The sequence below is a fragment of the Dendropsophus ebraccatus genome, chromosome 9, assembly GCF_027789765.1.
Source record: "Dendropsophus ebraccatus isolate aDenEbr1 chromosome 9, aDenEbr1.pat, whole genome shotgun sequence".
In the NCBI taxonomy this organism is placed as follows: domain Eukaryota; kingdom Metazoa; phylum Chordata; class Amphibia; order Anura; family Hylidae; genus Dendropsophus; species Dendropsophus ebraccatus.
This window is the reverse complement of record NC_091462.1, coordinates 12,154,793-12,172,902: the sequence shown is the minus strand read 5'-3', so window position 1 is coordinate 12,172,902 and position 18,110 is coordinate 12,154,793. Positions and strand designations below refer to the sequence as shown.

General features: G+C 48.1%; 1 protein-coding gene across 5 annotated transcripts in view; it reads left to right on the top strand.

Moving 5' to 3' along the window:
- The window catches only part of SPEG (striated muscle enriched protein kinase), a 153,147-nt gene that overhangs the window by 71,511 nt on the left and 63,526 nt on the right, over window positions 1-18,110 (top strand). For 4 of the 5 annotated variants that reach the window (XM_069982548.1, XM_069982547.1, XM_069982550.1 and 1 more), the window contains exons 5-10: window positions 2,357-2,492; window positions 6,300-7,735; window positions 8,211-8,354; window positions 8,864-9,046; window positions 15,349-15,533; window positions 17,572-17,660. In XM_069982548.1, coding sequence (XP_069838649.1) covers window positions 2,357-2,492; window positions 6,300-7,735; window positions 8,211-8,354; window positions 8,864-9,046; window positions 15,349-15,533; window positions 17,572-17,660 — 2,173 coding nt within the window. Of the gene's footprint in view, window positions 1-2,356; window positions 2,493-6,299; window positions 7,736-8,210; window positions 8,355-8,863; window positions 9,047-11,787; window positions 12,279-15,348; window positions 15,534-17,571; window positions 17,661-18,110 lie in introns of those variants that run through there. The other variant, XM_069982551.1, reaches the window with a different exon arrangement.

The window sequence follows — 18,110 nt, the reverse complement described above, 5'->3', positions numbered from 1 at the left end:
AACCTGAAATCGTTCACCATATTACACTATAATCGTTACTACGATCGTTTATTCCTTCTGATCTCAGAAAAACAATGTACAATGTGCTATTAGGCCCTGTTCCCACTGAGGAAAGGTAGCGGAATTCCGCGACGGAATTGTCCGCCGCGGAATGCCGTTAGCCTCCCGCTCATAATGGGAGTCTATGGGAGGCGCGCGCTGCTGCTCTGTACGCGCTGAAGAATGAACATGTTCATTCTTCAGCACGGACAGGGCAGGAGCGCGCGCCTCCCATAGACTCCCATTATGAGCGGGAGGCTAACGGCATTCCGCGGCGGACAATTCCGTCGCGGAATTCCGCTAGCTTTGCTCAGTGGGAACGGGGCCTTACACTGAATGATCATTAAATAAACGATCATTGACATACGAACGATTTTTCGATCGTTGCCTGCAATTACACAGAACGATTATTGATTTAACGATTTTTTGCACGATAATCGTCCCGTTTAATAGGGTCCTTAGTGTTGTTTCTTTTTTTATTATTAAAGGGGTAGTGCACCCAAAAAATGCTGAGTAATACATTGAATGAGCTAACGAGTAGTGGAGGCACAGAACTGACAACCTGTCTGTACCGCATGAGTAGTTGTCACTTTTATAGTCTGTTCAGACTAAGGGGCTGATATCAGGGACTGGGGATAGTGACTGCTATAGGGTGGAGTATATACAGTGAATGTTATAGGGTGGAGTATATACAGTGAATGTTACATGGTGGAGCATATACAGTGAATGCTATAGGGTGGAGTATATACAGTGAATGCTATAGGGTGGAGTATATACAGTGAATGCTATAGGGTGGAGTATATATGGTGACTGCTATAGGGTGGAGTATATACAGTGAATGCTATAGGGTGGAGTATATATGGTGACTGCTATAGGGTGGAGTATATACAGTGAATGTTACATGGTGGAGCATATACAGTGAATGTTATAGGGTGGAGTATATACAGTGAATGTTATAGGGTGGAGTATATACAGTGAATGCTATAGGGTGGAGTATATACGGTGACTGCTATAGGGTGGAGTATATACAGTGAATGCTATAGGGTGGAGTATATATGGTGACTGCTATAGGGTGGAGTATATACAGTGAATGTTATAGGGTGGAGTATATACAGTGAATGTTATAGGGTGGAGTATATACAGTGAATGCTATAGCGTGGAGTATATACAGTGAATGCTATAGCGTGGAGTATATACAGTGAATGCTATAGGGTGGAGTATATACAGTGAATGTTATAGGGTGTAGTATATACGGAGACTGCTATAGGGTGGAGTATATACAGCGAATGCTATAGGGTGGAGTATATACGGGGACTGCTATAGGGTGGAGTATATACAGTGAATGCTATAGGGTGGAGTATATACGGTGACTATAGGGTGGAGTATATACAGTGAATGCTATAGGGTGGAGTATATACGGTGACTACTATAGGGTGGAGTATATACAGTGAATGCTATAGGGTGGAGTATATACGGTGACTACTATAGGGTGGAGTATATACAGTGAATGCTATAGGGTGGAGTATATAGACCCCGATGTTACCTGGCCTGGCAGTATATACGCTGCTGTACATGGGCTATTGAGTATTACACATTTCTTGCTGTGAACTAATATCTTAGATCTGGACTAAATAAAGCGAGTGTCCTGGCAGCTGCGGAGCTGCGATCTCTGTGCTGCATTGCAGTCAATACATTTGTAATCCTCCCTTGTCCCTGGTGGGAGTGTAGTAAATATTATAAAGGAGCTTCCGACCTTTACCAGACCACAGTGTTGACCATAGACAGCGAGGAGGACACCGGCCCAGGCTGCCGGAGATCTGTATGGAGGGGACTGACTGACAGCTGGGGTCTACAGGGGTATAGTCACAATAATGCTGGTAGTTACAGTCAGTACATTATACAGTGCCCGGTATATAGGTGACACTACCTGTAATACACATCACTAGAGAATACAGGATATAACTCAGGATCAGTACAGGATCAGTAATGTAATGTATGTACACAGTGACCCCACCAGCAGAATAGTGAGTGCAGCTCTGGGGTATAATACAGGACGTAACTCAGGATCAGTAATGTAATGTATGTACACAGTGACCCCACTAGCAGAATAGTGAATGCAGCTCTGGAGTATAATACAGGACGTAACTCAGGATCAGTAATGTATGTACACAGTGACCCCACCAGCAGAATAGTGAGTGCAGCTCTGGAGTATAGTACAGTAGCAGCTGATCCTACAGGATCTTTTATACTAGAATTGTTGTAGCACACTCTGAGCTGTGAGTTTCATATACCCATATTCTTTTTCTTTTGTCTCCAGGGGACTCGGACACCTTGCTGGCCAGCTCCCTCCACACCACTCCCAGTACGCTGACTGGACTCTCACAGACGGATGAGTTCTCGGACTGGTCCGGCAGTCAACAGACAGTAGTAGAGAGGGACTCCAAGAACGCAAGGCAAGGATTCACTCAGGGGGGAGGGACGCGACACCTGGGAGTGGAGCCCCTCATCCCAGCATCCAGCAACAACCTGCCGGGCAGTGTCTGGGGGTCAGAGGTCAGCCTGTCAGGGTTCAGCGACCTGTATAGCAGCGCCTTCAGCCTCTACCGGGGCAGGTCATGTGCCATTCGGGTGTAAGTAACTCCGATTGCCCGCCATCACCCGCCTCATGCCATCCTCCGCTGAACCTTTGTTTTTGGATTTTTTCCATTTTTCTTTGTGATATATTTTTCCTTTTGTTCCGTTGATCTGGAGGGCTGATGAGCCGGCGAGCTTAGTACATCTCATCCGGAGCCGTAGTCATCAATCTTATCTCACCCTCATCATTTCTCTATGTATCATCATCCTGGTGAGCCGCCATCCTCCGGGACGCTCCGTTATAAGGTCATTACCCATCAATTTCTCCCGTTCTTTGTTACTAGGTGCCATTCATTTACTTTGTGTCTATTACGTTTGTAGCTGTAAATTGCATTGAGGCCCCCAAAGAGGGCGACCATAGACACAGCTCGGCTTACTGATGAGAACTCTAAGCTATACGGGGAAGAATGGATCTGTTATGCACTATATATATATATATATATATATATATATATATAGTCTGCCATCTTTATTCCTATTTCCCCTCTAATATAGCCTATATCTTCTACTGCAGCCTACATTTCCCATGATGCCTTAGACTTTACAGTGTCACAGTCCTAATCTTTCACACAACTCACACAATAGAGTCTTAGTGTATTCCTATGAGATGCAGCTTTCTCCAAGCAGGAGAAATGCGTCAGGCTGCATTTCATAGGACACTCTATCAGTCCTAATCTATCCCATAACTCACACTATAGTCTTAGATGATTCCTATGAGATGCAGCTTCCCATGATGCCTTTGACTTTACAGTGTCACAGGGGGTACAATCTCATCACTGCACTCAGGTCCAGCAAGTGATAGATCAGTGACATAAAACGTCTATCACATAACTCACACAATAGAGTCTCAGTGTATTCCTATGAGATGCAGCTTTCTCCAAGCAAGAGAGAAGTGTCAGGCTGCATTTCATAGGACACTGTATGAGTCCTAATGTATCCCATAACTCACACTATAAAGTCTTATATGATTTCTATGAGATGCAGCTTTCTCCCTATTACTAGCAGGAGAGAAGTGTCAGGCTGCATTTTATAGGACACTTGATGAGTCCTAAGTTCAGCAAGTAATAGATCAGAGAACTAAAATGTCTCTCCCATAACTAACACTATAGAGTCTCAGTGTATTCCTATGAGATGCAGCTTTCTGCCTGTTACAAGCAGGAGAGAAGTGTCAAGCTGCATCTCATAGGACACACTAGAGAGTCTTTACAAAGAAGAGAAAGCGATTAAGGGAAGGTGTGTAACTCTGCTACCAATCAGCTGTATGGACTATTCCACAGACTCATTCCTAGGGAGGACATTGTAAAATTCTACATAGGAGGAATAGAGGAACAAGGAGGGTGGAGCTGAGTCGGGAGGGCTCTGAGATCAGCCAGGTACTAAACAGGAAGTCAGCCACACAGGAAGCACTACTTGTGTATTGGACTGATCGGGGTCACATGGCCCAGCTGCAGTAATAAAATGTACGGTTGCAGCTGAGCTGGGATGAAACAAATGACACTGCAGGTATACCAGGGATGAGTGTGTATTATATGGGCAAAACAATTGTAAAACTTTTAAAAAGAAGTTTCTAATAGATGTGGAGAGGGTGTAAATCTCCTTATATACATTTTTTTTACATTTTTATTAATTTAAGAAGTCTATTGGCAGTGAAATAAAACATTCCAGTTTACAGGCGGACTGTACGTTTGCCTGGACCGTGCTCTGTGATACAATGAGATTAGGGCAGTACCTGACAAAGCAGTGTACAGGCCCAGTATATCCAGTAATATACCAGACACACTTCCAGAAATCATTGAGTGTCTCCCCAACCTGGGGTGGCTGATAACAGAGAGTAATGGTTCGTGTCCCTGTGAAGTAATAGTGATGCTTACCCTCCTGGATGATGACTAAGCTTGCTGCGCTCTCCCCGCAGGTCCTGTGACGTCTCCATCCTCTTATGATTTGCATTATGTTGCACTCCCAGGCTGACCTGTTCTCCCTCTCACCTGCTGGTTTTGGTTCCTTTTTCCTCTTCCACCTCCACATTGTCCATTCTTCTTCATATTCAAGATGTTATTATTATATGTACATGTGTGTGATACTGAAAGGGAAAGAGCCTGAGAGCAAGCTGGGCCTGGGGGTGCCACAGCTGGTGCATACGGTCCAATGGCTCCACCGGCAGAATAGTGAGTGCAGCTCTGGAGTTTAATACAAGATGTAACTCAGGATCAGTAATGTAATGTATGTACACAGTGACCCCACCAGCAGAATAGCGAGTGCAGCTCTAGAGTATACTACTTGATGTAACTCAGGGTCAGTAATGTATGTACACAGTGGCCCCACCAGCAGAATAGTGAGTGCAGCTCTACAGTATACTACTTGATGTAACTCAGGGTCAGTAATGTAATGTATGTACACAGTGGCCCCACCAGCAGAATAGTGAGTGCAGCTCTAGAGTATAATACAGGATGTAACTCAGGATCAGTAATGTAATGTATGTACACAGTGACCCCACCAGCAGAATAGTGAGTGCAGCTCTGGGGTATAATACAGGATGTAACTCAGGATCAGTAATGTATGTACACAGTGACCCCACCAGCAGAATAGTGAGTGTAGCTCTAGAGTATACTACTTGATGTAACTCAGGGTCAGTAATGTATGTACACAGTGGCCCCACCAGCAGAATAGTGAGTGCAGCTCTACAGTATACTACTTGATGTAACTCAGGGTCAGTAATGTAATGTATGTACACAGTGGCCCCACCAGCAGAATAGTGAGTGCAGCTCTAGAGTATAATACAGGATGTAACTCAGGATCAGTAATGTAATGTATGTACATAGTGACCCTACCAGCAGAATAGTGAGTGCAGCTCTAGAGTATACTACTTGATGTAACTCAGGATCAGTAATGTAATGTATGTACATAGTGACCCCACCAGCAGAATAGTGAGTGCAGCTCTGGAGTATACTACTTGATGGAACTCAGGGTCAGATATGTAATGTATGTACACAGTGACCCCACCAGCAGAATAGTGAGTGTAGCTCTAGAGTATACTACTTGATGTAACTCAGGCTTAGTACAGGATAAGTAATGTAATGTATGTACACAGTGACCCCACCAGCAGAATAGTGAGTGCAGCTCTAGAGTATAATACAGGATGTAACTCAGGATCAGTAATGTATGTACACAGTTACCCCACCAGCAGAATAGTGAGTGTAGCTCTAGAGTATACTACTTGATGGAACTCAGGGTCAGATATGTAATGTATGTACACAGTGGCCCCACCAGCAGAATAGTGAGTGCAGCTCTAGAGTATAATACAGGATGTAACTCAGGATCAGTATTGTACTGTATGTACACAGTGACCCCACCAGCAGAATAGTGAGTGTAGCTCTAGAGTATAATACAGGATGTAACTCAGGATCAGTATTGTATGTACACAGTGACCCTACCAGCAGAATAGTGAGTGCAGCTCTAGAGTATACTACTTGATGTAACTCAGGGTCAGTAATGTAATGTATGTACACAGTGACCCCACCAGCAGAATAGTGAGTGCAGCTCTGGAGTATACTACTTGATGCAACTCAGGGTCAGTAAGGCATTTGGCACAAGAAACTTCTTAGCTCACATTTCACTTTTCCTCACAGCTTTTTACCAGAAGGTGGACTACGGAGAGGCAGCATCAATGGTGCCATCCCAGATTCCCCTCGTCCTCTTCAGAGTCCAAGACCTCCTGTTCTACCTCCTCCTTCTCCCCGTATCGGGCAGCGGTCTGCGGCCAATCCCATGCCTGGCGGCCGTAACCCGTCAACTCCTCTTACACCCCGAAAGAAAACCCATATGCCTTCTCAGTACCAGGACACAGTGGTTGAAGAGTTTGAGGAGAAAGTTAAGAGGCCAAAGTCCTCAGCTGGCTCTCAGGTCAGTGGCCAGGACTCTCGCCCTGTGACACCACTGAGTGAATCATCAGGGCGAGTGTCCATCTTGCGCGCATCCCCAAAGTTGGTCCGCTCAGGCTCCAAAATTTTTGAAAAACTACGTTGTCTGGAAGAGAGAAGAAAAAGCCTGGATCAGACGGACAGCCCTTTTCCTGTCCAGTCCTGGCTACCACTCCGTAAGGCCAGGTCCTTTGACCAGCCTGGGGCGGATGGGCTGGCTAGTGGGTTGGAGTCCTCAACCGAGGAGCTAAGGGAGGACCTAAGAGATGGCGTCAGATCAGAAATAGGAGGCTATACCTCGAGGTATCCTTCAATGAGGTACAAGACAGCATCACTGGATGATCGAGGAAACTTCTCAGGCCGTGTAAGTGACATTGAGGCACGATTCTCCCAAGAGCTTTCCCGCATTAAAAGAACGGTTTCCCAGCAACAACTTATCCGTTCATCTCAAGATCTAACTAGAAGATCACCTTCTCCTCAAAGGACCCCAAGCAACCAATCTGCAACTCTGGAACCTGCTCCAACACGTGTTCTTAAAGACTCTAAGGCAGCGGAAATTCAGGAACATAGGCCGGCAAATGTGGCCCGAAAACCCCTAGTCAGGAGCTGTGCCACCTCCAACCAAATATCCAACAATAAGGAGCCTTATGGTGGAGTCAAAGGACAGACTGCTCCAGTACCCGAGAAGTCATCCAACGGTTCCGTCATCCACCATCTAGTAGTCAAGCAGTCAGATATATGCCTATCATCCCACCCTGCTCCGAAAGCCAACACCAGTGCTCCAAAACACATCATCCCCAAAGTAGTAACCCCTAAACAGGAGGTCACAGATTCTCACATAAGGAGGGTTCCTGACCACGGAACAGAGCCACCGCCAACCAGCACACAAGCCCCACCAGCATTGGAAATAGCACAGAGAGGGATAGGGCGGGAAAAGGGCTCTATGGGTGGAGAAACAAGAGGAGAGCCCAGATACCTCCCATGGGCCACACCAGCAGGTCCCACCCACAGAAGTCAAGGGCCACCAGGGAAGGGTGGGGGACAAGTCAAAAAGCACAGCGAAATACATACCAGTGGCAAAACCAACAAAACCACCAAAAGCAAAGGGAAGAGCCGGAGGCACAGAGTCATGTCACCGGAACTAGGTAGGTTAAAAAGAAATGTGCCTTTGATGTGCTAGAGCAGGGGTAGGGAACCTTGGCTCTCCAGCTGTTGCAAAACTACAACTCTCATCATGCCTGGACAGTCAAAGCTTCAGCTGATGGGAGTTGTAGTTTTGCAGCAGCTGGAGAGACAAGGTTCCCTACCCTTGTGCTGGAGGAACAGCTAATGTGCCTGCTGTTATATCTATGAAACGATTTCACCAAATTTATAGCAAAGTACGTGGTTATGTATTTATGTTATGTGTATTATCCTGCTTATCTAGTTTCTAGCAGCATGAACATTTACAACACAGAAAGTGGCAGCCTATTGCCCCTAGTGGTCAGGATGAGAATTACAGTCATTTACCATTTATTATATTTAGTATATTAATCCCAGAGCTCCTGTAGTATACATGTGTGTATATATATCTATATATAATATATACCTTGTTCGCCCTGATTTCATGCTGTTTTCTAGAATCTTCGGATGATTCCTATGTATCAGCGGATGAGGATCCAAGGGAGGCTCCTGTGTTTGAAATCCCTCTGCAGAGCGCCCTAGTGAATGCCGGCTCAGAAGTTTTATTAAAATGTATAATCACAGGGAAACCAAGTCCAGAAGGTGAGTGCTGAGCATACTCTACACGTACATGTATGACTGTATACACATCACTCTATATACATTTAGAAAGACCAGCGTACAGTACGCCGGTCTTAAATTAGGCCCTGTCCCCTTTTCTCTGGCAGGATTCACTAAGAGGTGTACGCCTCTTAGTGAATCCGGCTGGCCGGGCGCACTGCTCCCCGCCTTATCTCCCCCCCCCAAGCTCCGCCAGCTGGCCCATTGGGTGAGCCGGGCGTATGGGAGGCATACGCCAGGGAGAAGTGGCGAATCTGCACCTTGTCCCTGGCGTACGCCTCTGGCGTACTCTTCATAAATCCCCTCCTTTGTGTTTTCCAATTTAGACATCTCTCATTGGTTGAGGGATGTGCTGGCAATCAGCTGATCCCAGGATTGGGGGGGCTCAGGGGCTGACCCGTATGATGTTGGGTACGGCTCATGGGCACGGCAGGTGTGGTCATATATATATAGGTGGATACTTAATTTGCTTTGATGTTTTTTCCTGGCAGTCATATGGAGGAAGGATCGCATCCCTCTAAAGAATAGTCCCACCCATCAGATCCGGGCAGAGGGTGAGAGGCACACCCTTTTCATACGCTGGGCGCTGCCATCTGATTCTGGCATTTATACATTAACAGCCAAGAATGAAGTGGGGGAGGCCAGCAGCTGTGGAGCCCTGACCGTGAAACCAGGTAACTCTGCGTCCAACGTTTACAGATGGTGATCACATGAATGGGGTCCAAGATATAACACTGCCAGGGGTGAAGGCGATGGGGTGGGCAAGGAGGGGGCAGTGTCTCAGCTAGGAGGGGGCAGTGTCTCAGCATGGAGGGGGCAGTGTCTCAGCATGGAGGGGGCAGTGTCTCAGCTAGGAGGGGGCAGTGTCTCAGCTAGGAGGGGGCAGTGTATCATCTAGGAGGGGGCAGTGTCTCAGCTAGGAGGGGGCAGTGTATAAGCTAGGAGGGGGCAGTGTCTCAGCTAGGAGGGGGCAGTGTCTCAGCATGGAGGGGGCAGTGTCTCAGCATGGAGGGGGCAGTGTCTCAGCTAGGAGGGGGCAGTGTCTCAGCATGGAGGGGGCAGTGTCTCAGCATGGAGGGGGCAGTGTATCAGCTAGGTGGGGGCAGTGTATCAGCTAGGAGGGGGCAGTGTATAAGCTAGGAGGGGGCAGTGTCTCAGCTAGGAGGGGGCAGTGTCTCAGCATGGAGGGGGCAGTGTCTCAGCATGGAGGGGGCAGTGTCTCAGCTAGGAGGGGGCAGTGTCTCAGCATGGAGGGGGCAGTGTCTCAGCATGGAGGGGGCAGTGTCTCAGCATGGAGGGGGCAGTGTCTCAGCTAGGAGGGGGCAGTGTCTCAGCTAGGAGGGGGCAGTGTCTCAGCTAGGAGGGGGCAGTGTCTCAGCTAGGAGGGGGCAGTGTCTCAGCATGGAGGGGGCAGTGTCTCAGCTAGGAGGGGGCAGTGTCTCAGCTAGGAGGGGGCAGTGTCTCAGCATGGAGGGGGCAGTGTCTCAGCATGGAGGGGGCAGTGTATCAGCTAGGTGGGGGCAGTGTATCAGCTAGGAGGGGGCAGTGTCTCAGCTAGGAGGGGGCAGTGTATAAGCTAGGAGGGGGCAGTGTATAAGCTAGGAGGGGGCAGTGTCTCAGCTAGGAGGGGGCAGTGTCTCAGCATGGAGGGGGCAGTGTCTCAGCTAGGAGGGGGCAGTGTCTCAGCTAGGAGGGGGCAGTGTCTCAGCTAGGAGGGGGCAGTGTCTCAGCTAGGAGGGGGCAGTGTCTCAGCATTGAGGGGGCAGTGTCTCAGCATGGAGGGGGCAGTGTCTCAGCTAGGAGGGGGCAGTGTCTCAGCTAGGAGGGGGCAGTGTCTCAGCATGGAGGGGGCAGTGTCTCAGCATGGAGGGGGCAGTGTATCAGCTAGGTGGGGGCAGTGTATCAGCTAGGAGGGGGCAGTGTCTCAGCTAGGAGGGGGCAGTGTATAAGCTAGGAGGGGGAAGTGTCTCAGCTAGGAGGGGGGCAGTGTCTCAGCATGGAGGGGGCAGTGTCTCAGCATGGAGGGGGCAGTGTCTCAGCATGGAGGGGGCAGTGTCTCAGCTAGGAGGGGGCAGTGTATAAGCTAGGAGGGGGCAGTGTATCAGCTAGGAGGGGGCAGTGTCTCAGCTAGGAGGGGGCAGTGTCTCAGCTAGGAGGGGGCAGTGTCTCAGCATGGAGGGGGCAGTGTCTCAGCTAGGAGGGGGCAGTGTCTCAGCTAGGAGGGGGCAGTGTCTCAGCTAGGAGGGGGCAGTGTCTCAGCATGGAGGGGGCAGTGTCTCAGCATGGAGGGGGCAGTGTATCAGCTAGGTGGGGGCAGTGTATCAGCTAGGAGGGGGCAGTGTCTCAGCTAGGAGGGGGCAGTGTATAAGCTAGGAGGGGGCAGTGTATAAGCTAGGAGGGGGCAGTGTCTCAGCTAGGAGGGGGCAGTGTCTCAGCATGGAGGGGGCAGTGTCTCAGCTAGGAGGGGGCAGTGTCTCAGCTAGGAGGGGGCAGTGTCTCAGCTAGGAGGGGGCAGTGTCTCAGCTAGGAGGGGGCAGTGTCTCAGCATGGAGGGGGCAGTGTCTCAGCATGGAGGGGGCAGTGTCTCAGCTAGGAGGGGGCAGTGTCTCAGCTAGGAGGGGGCAGTGTCTCAGCATGGAGGGGGCAGTGTCTCAGCATGGAGGGGGCAGTGTATCAGCTAGGTGGGGGCAGTGTATCAGCTAGGAGGGGGCAGTGTCTCAGCTAGGAGGGGGCAGTGTATAAGCTAGGAGGGGGCAGTGTCTCAGCTAGGAGGGGGCAGTGTCTCAGCATGGAGGGGGCAGTGTCTCAGCATGGAGGGGGCAGTGTCTCAGCATGGAGGGGGCAGTGTCTCAGCTAGGAGGGGGGCAGTGTATAAGCTAGGAGGGGGCAGTGTATCAGCTAGGAGGGGGCAGTGTCTCAGCTAGGAGGGGGCAGTGTCTCAGCTAGGAGGGGGCAGTGTCTCAGCATGGAGGGGGCAGTGTCTCAGCTAGGTGAACTACTGTATATAGTATATACCTGTGGTCTGTGTATACACCACATGCACATCACTGCACAGAACTCATAGTGTTACTTTTCTCATTTTCTATTAGATAGTGATAGACAGACTTCCAGCGCCATTGTTGCAGTATGAAGGATGACTTTGCATGTACAGGGGGATTATAGCCCCTTCCTCTCCGTCCAGATAACTTTTCACACCCCTCCATTATCCTGGGATTTCTCCGCCTTGGTATAATATATTCCTATGAGCTCAGCATCTGCCACCCGCCGGAATGTGACTCTCACCAGTGTCATTGGACTCATTGACCGTCATTGTCGGACACTTAGTAACCCGAGTCGTTAGCGTCTCCATGAATAGTATTTATTGTAATAGCTGTGTACAGAGTAAAGGGCAGTGGCGGCAGCTCCTGTGGGGCGCTGTGTGCAGTGTAAAGGGCACCGTCAGCCTCTGCTCCTGTGGGGCAGGAGTCTCCATGGACGGTGGTGGCTCTCGGCTCTCCGTCCCATCTCCCGCACCTCTCTGTCCTGTTCTCTGTCTTTCCTTCTCTCTGTCTGCCGGTGGGAGGGAGCGAGGAGGGCGAGAGTCTAAATACAGCAACAGATTGTACTGGAGGTGACCTCGTCATGTTCGCTCTCTCCACCCTTCTTCTTCTTTCCCTCTCTCCCCTCTGGGCTTTTTCCTTTTTATGTGCATCTTTCTTCTTCTCCGGCTCGGCCCTCCCTGTGCACTTTCCCTTTCAGCTTTCTGTCTTCTTTCCCTGCTCACTTTCCTTTCCTCCTCTCGGCTCCTCGTTGCGCCCATTGTCCCGGACTCCTCTGCTGGACTCTGGCTGCCCCTTTGCTTCTCTGCCTCCTCTGGCGTTTGATGTCTTAGGATAGTCCGGGATGTTTTGGGGGGTCTGCAGAGCGGTGAGTGTCTCTGTGTCTGTCCTTATCTGTGTGTCTCATACTCTTCACATACAGCCCCGGCTCCACTCAGTTCTTTTTTTGGATGTTAGGAGAGATGCCAGTGCTCTGCAGGGAGGGGGTGGGGGGGGGGCGGGTTGGCATGGAGCCATTTTAAGCATTTACAGGGTTTTGCTTGTATTTTGCAATCTTACAAAAATATCCGAAAAGCATAGAAGCATGTTGCTAGATGTTTGCTAAAGATATTGAGTGACAATGACATCTATAGTAGTGTTCTCCAAACTGGGCTGCAAAACTACAACTCCCAGCATGCTAGAGCAACACTTGGCTAGCCGACCACGGTGGGAGTTGTAGCTTTAGAACATTTGGTGTCTTGTTTTCATTGACTAAGGCAAGAACGCCTCCATTTTCCAACCTGTGGTTCTCCAGGTGTCTGGGCATGCTGGGAATTGTAGTTTTACAGCATAGGGTGTCTTATTTTGTTGTATAATAGTGTTGAATGGAGATTCGGAACTGTTTGGGATCGGCAATATTCTTCGAACCGGCATTTGACTCCCTGCAGCTGCAGAGGTTGGACGCCACCCTAGTCCTGCATATATCCATATTTTCCAGGATTCCCTAAGGCTGCATGCAACTTCTGCAGCCACGGAACAGTCCGCCATCTCCGCTCAACACTATTGACTAAGGCAGGGACATCTCCTGAATGGTTCCCTGACCCCTGGCTCTCCAGCTGCGGCAACTACAACCCCCAGCATGCCCTAGCAGCCTTTTACTGTCTGGGCGTACAGGGGGTTGTAGCTTTGCAACATATGGTTGTGTCTTGTTTTCTAAGGCTAGTCTGCATTTTCCAAGCTCTAAGCTCTCTGGACATTGGGAGTTGTAGTTTTGCAGCATACAGTAGATTGTCTAAATTTGTTGACTAAGGTAACCTGTCGCTCCCGAGCTGTTACAGGACTACAACTCCCAGCATGCATGGGAGCAGTAGTCTACAGCGTCATAGCTGGACGCTTCTTATTCTCTAGTTGTGTTTTTTAGCATCTTAAGTCTTCAAGGCTGACGTTTTATTTAAAGGTATAGGCCTGGGAGAATGGCGCCCTCTGCTCACAGATACATTGGCATGCCTGGTATACAGTCGGCTGCCCCTCTAAGTTTACACTGGAGAAGGTCCTGCTCGCAGGCATGTACAGTATGTACCATAGAGGCCGTCCCTCACACGTCTATGGGGTCTGTGGAAACTAAAGTCCTGTAGTCGAGCTCCTTCACTTTCCAAGATTACAAGAAGTAATGGAAAACTAACACTTCTCACCTACAAGAACCTTAGGCCCATACTGGTCCCCTGTATAGTTACCGACAACCCGAAAACTCTCATTGATTCAGATATTTCTGTCAAGGAAATTGTACTGTGCGATATGTAGCGTCACCATATCATGAGAACAGAGCCTAAGGGGCCGATTACACAGGATAATTATCTGCCAAAGATTTGAAGCCAAAGCCATAAAGGAAATTCGAGATTTCTCCTCTTTTCAAATTCATTCCTGACTTTGGCTTCAAATCTTTGGCAGATAATCTGTCAGATAATCTTTCTGTGTAAATGGACCCTAAGTGGCCGATTACACAGGATGATTATCGGTCAGATGAGGCAATTATCACTCCGTTTAATAGAGACAATGATCAGCTATGACAACCATCATTGGCCGATCGTGTCTTTAGGTCCAGACCGGGTGTAATAGCTACATGTAATAAAGATGTCCGATGGCTACATTGTTATACATCACCTCTCCATGCTCCCAGTCTTCCCCTGCCCTCTGCTCGCTTCCCGGCAGCTGCAGCTTCAGAGCACCAATCAGTGGCTGCTGCAGTCCCGGTCAGTAATTGCCTGTAAGCTCACACAGACCGCTCTGAAGCTGCAGCTGCCGGGAAGTGAGTCGAGTACCGGAAGCATGGAGAGATGATGTATATCAGTATAGGGCACAGGTTGCACGGACATCGCTAACAATATATATATATATATATATATATATATACAGCCTTGCTAAACAATTATTGAGCCATGTAATGCTGTGTTTACACGGAGCGATAATTTGCCCAATCGAACGATTAACGTTTTCGAAATAACGATGTGTTTTTTATAATGATCGGCGTTTAGACGACGATTTGAGAACATGTTGAAAGATCAAAATGAACAATTTCTCGCTCGTCGCTTGATCGTTCTGTGTTTACACGAGCCGATTATCGCTCAAATGTGATCGTTATGGCGCAAATTTGAATGATAATCGTTCCGTGTAAATGCATCATAATAGGCTCAGTAAACGAGCGCCGTGCACATTTTTAATCCGCCCGTCATCAGTCCATCTAGTAGGACCCTGAGGGCCTGAGATTATCGTGCAAATTATCGTTATAATGTTCAAATTTAGAGGATCATTGTTGAAACGAACAACGAGAAATCGTTCATTGTTGGTTTGATGCTGACACCAAAATCATCGCTGACCGTTTAATATAGTGAGCGATTTCAGGTTAATGATAAACAATCTAGTTTGCGATCGTTTAACTTTAAATTGGCTTTCTCTAATAGGACCCTAAGCTGTAAAGCCCCCCAATGCTGGTTCCACCGAGCGGGGAGAAGCACACAGTTATGTGCTTCACTCCTTGACTCACTGCCTATAAAACAAGCTCGGCAGACTTATAACCACACACTTCTCCTGACCAATCAAAACTGTTTCTTTCTCTACATTGGTTGTCACTGTATCCATCCAGGTGAGACTGACCTAGCTGCCCCCCCATCCCCAGGAACTAGACCCCACATTATAGGTGCAGGTTCATCCCTTGAATTCTGGGAAAACTTTGGACATGTTAAAAGTTTATTCTAATGACAGGGACACTTTAAGTGGCGTGTTTGTCAGCAGAGCATTGACTAATTCCAGTAACAACCAGCAGAACTGTGAATGCAGCTCTGGGGTATAATACAGACGATAACTGTGTCAATGATGTGATGTATAGATGATTAGTATTAGATTGTTGGACCCCAGACTCATTCCTGTAATAGATCTGAAACTCTCATTCTCTCTCCTTTCAGCACCGGCCGCAGAGTCTCCTGCTCACCGCGGGACGCCCCGAGACGTTCTGAGCCCCATTACATCTGATGATGAGTATCTGAGCCCTCAGGAAGATTTGAGTGAGCCTGCAACCCCCCAGCACGGCATGGCCGGCAAAAGCGGCGTCCAGCACAGCGTCAGCTTCAAGGCCCCTCCATCATTCAAGGTAAGATTGTAAAGGGATGTTCCGATATGTATGCCGGATACTACTGTAGGGTATTAGGATTATATACAAGGCTGGGTTGTGCAGAGTGCAGTGGAATATGGGTTCCCAGCCCACTCTGCAGCCTTAAAGGGGTACTCTGGTGACATTTTTTTTTCTTTTAAATGAACTGGCATTATGTCAGGAACTGTCCAGAGCAGAAGAGGTTTTCTATGGGGATTTGCTGCTGCTCTGGACAGTTCCTGACATGGACAGAGGTGGCAGCAGAGAGCCCTGTGTCAGACTGGAGAGAATACACCACTTCCTGCAGGACATACAGCAGCTGACAAGTACTGGAAGATTGTACTGGAGATTTTATATTAGATGTAATTCACAAACCTGTATAACTTACTGATGCCAGTTCATTTAAAAGAAGAAATAAGGGGGGGGGGGGGTTGTTGTGTGGCTAGTTGTTTTTTTACTTGTGGCACTAGATGGTATTTGCCATTCAGCTCGGCCAGAGATGTTAGTGCCAGTGTTAGTCCAGCACACAGGTGTGATGTTGGTTCCTGCTTTGTGTTGTGGCTGGCTGTAATCCCCAAACGGGGTTGTAGTGGGTCCCTTGCTTTCTTGTCACGGTAGTCCTGAGGGGTGACTGACCCACCCGGACTATCAGTACCGCCACCCACAGAAAGGGGAAAAATAAACCAAGGTGTGCTGTTAGTGTGGATGGGTGCTGGTGCGGAGTCCCAGTGATATAAAAACAGAACAACTGTAAAGTTTCTCATCAATATAATACACTTCAGTATAATAGATAAATCCTCACACAGACTTTAGTGCTTGAACTGGTTGTGCTTTAGGAGGTGTTAGAGAAGCAAGTAGAAGAGAGGTAGTTGTAGCGGTGCTTAAAGAGTTGAGCAGAAGAGAAGAGTTTGTTGAGGGAGCCCTGACCCAATGTAGCAATGTACTCTGCCGGAACTTTTGAGAATACTTTGTAGTGAGACGTTTACTTGTACCCGTGTATAGACTTTGGTCTGACCACCTTGGGCCCTACTGTGTCGAGTGACCCATCCTAATAGGATGATACAAGCCCCAGCCATAGTTATCTGGGTGAGGCTAAGTTTCCGGGGGTGTTCCAGTTACCTGCACTGCGAGATAGGATACGTAGACCTTGCTTTGGTAGCTTTGTCATATCCAGGCTAGTTCCTCTTCTTTTTCAGGATACTGCCCTGCACCTTTTAGAAGTGTTCTCGTCATGGGTTAGGGTGTTCCTGGACTCTATTCCCTTTAGCACTGCATAATAGACATAGTAGAAGTAATAGTAAAAGGACTAGTTGCCTCTAGCTGCATGTGTACACTTTGGTGTCTCAGACTAGACTCCCTGCTCACTTCTTCCCACACGGCGCTAACTATCTCCTCTGACAGGGGGTGAGTGTGTGTGGAGAGCAGGCATAGACCTATAGGTCAGCACCGAACACATGGTACAACAATGACAGTAACCCATTCCTAACTTCAGCTGTGCATGAAATAACAAGACTTATGCCGCGTTTACAACGAATGATTATCGTTCGAATTTTCGTGATAATGATCATATTTGAACGATAATCGGCTCGTGTAAACTCAGCAAACGATCAAGTGACGATCGAGAAATCGTTCATTGTGATCTTTCAACAAGTTCTCAAATCGTCGTTGGTCGCAAAAAATTTGTAAATCGCTTCGTGTAAACAGTCTTTCACCGATTCACCCTATGTGTCAGATGGGCTTAAGCGATCTTAAAAACGATCGCAATAACGATTTTTCCAAACGATATATCGTTCCGTCTAAATGCTGATCGTTATAAAAAACACATTGTTACTTTAAAATCGTTAATCGTTCGATTGGGCGAATTATCGCTCCGTGTAAACGCAGCATTAGAAATAACACTGACACCTAGTGGCGAAACCGTGAAGTACCTTTTATGACCACTTAACCTGGAGTGAGAACTTTGCAACAGGTGCCTAAGGCACTATTAGTGGGACACCACATATATACGTACATATTTTTTTTACTCCCTCTTCCTCAGGTGTCTCTGTCAGACCAGATGGTGTTTGAGGGTCAGGAGATTATCCTCCGAGTGCAGGTGCAGGGAGAGCCCAAGCCAATGATAAGCTGGTGAGTATTCATTGATTACACCTTATTCTAGTTACCTCCAGAGCTGTATTCACTCAGCTGTTTTATAGCCTGCTCTACAGAGCTGTGCTGCATTATGGGAGTTGTAGTGTTTACACCAGGTACTGCTCTTTTCCCAGAAGGCAGTGCAGCCGTAGGCTCAGCTATGGCAGTGGTCACACCATGTTCATTGCGTAGGTGAACTGTTGATCTCTGTAGCCACAATAGCTGCTATCTGCACCGTCCAAGAGGCAACTATATACAGGGACCACCTGAAAAACCATAAGGAGAACCATTGCAAGCAGCCCTTTGCTCAAAAGTGTGCAATTCATTAGGAACTGTATAAATCCCGGCCATCATTGTGTCCCATTGTGTCACTGCCATTTATTGATATCACCTCAAGGATCCAGATCGCAGGGTTTCTACATGACCCTACAGATTCCTGCCACTTCC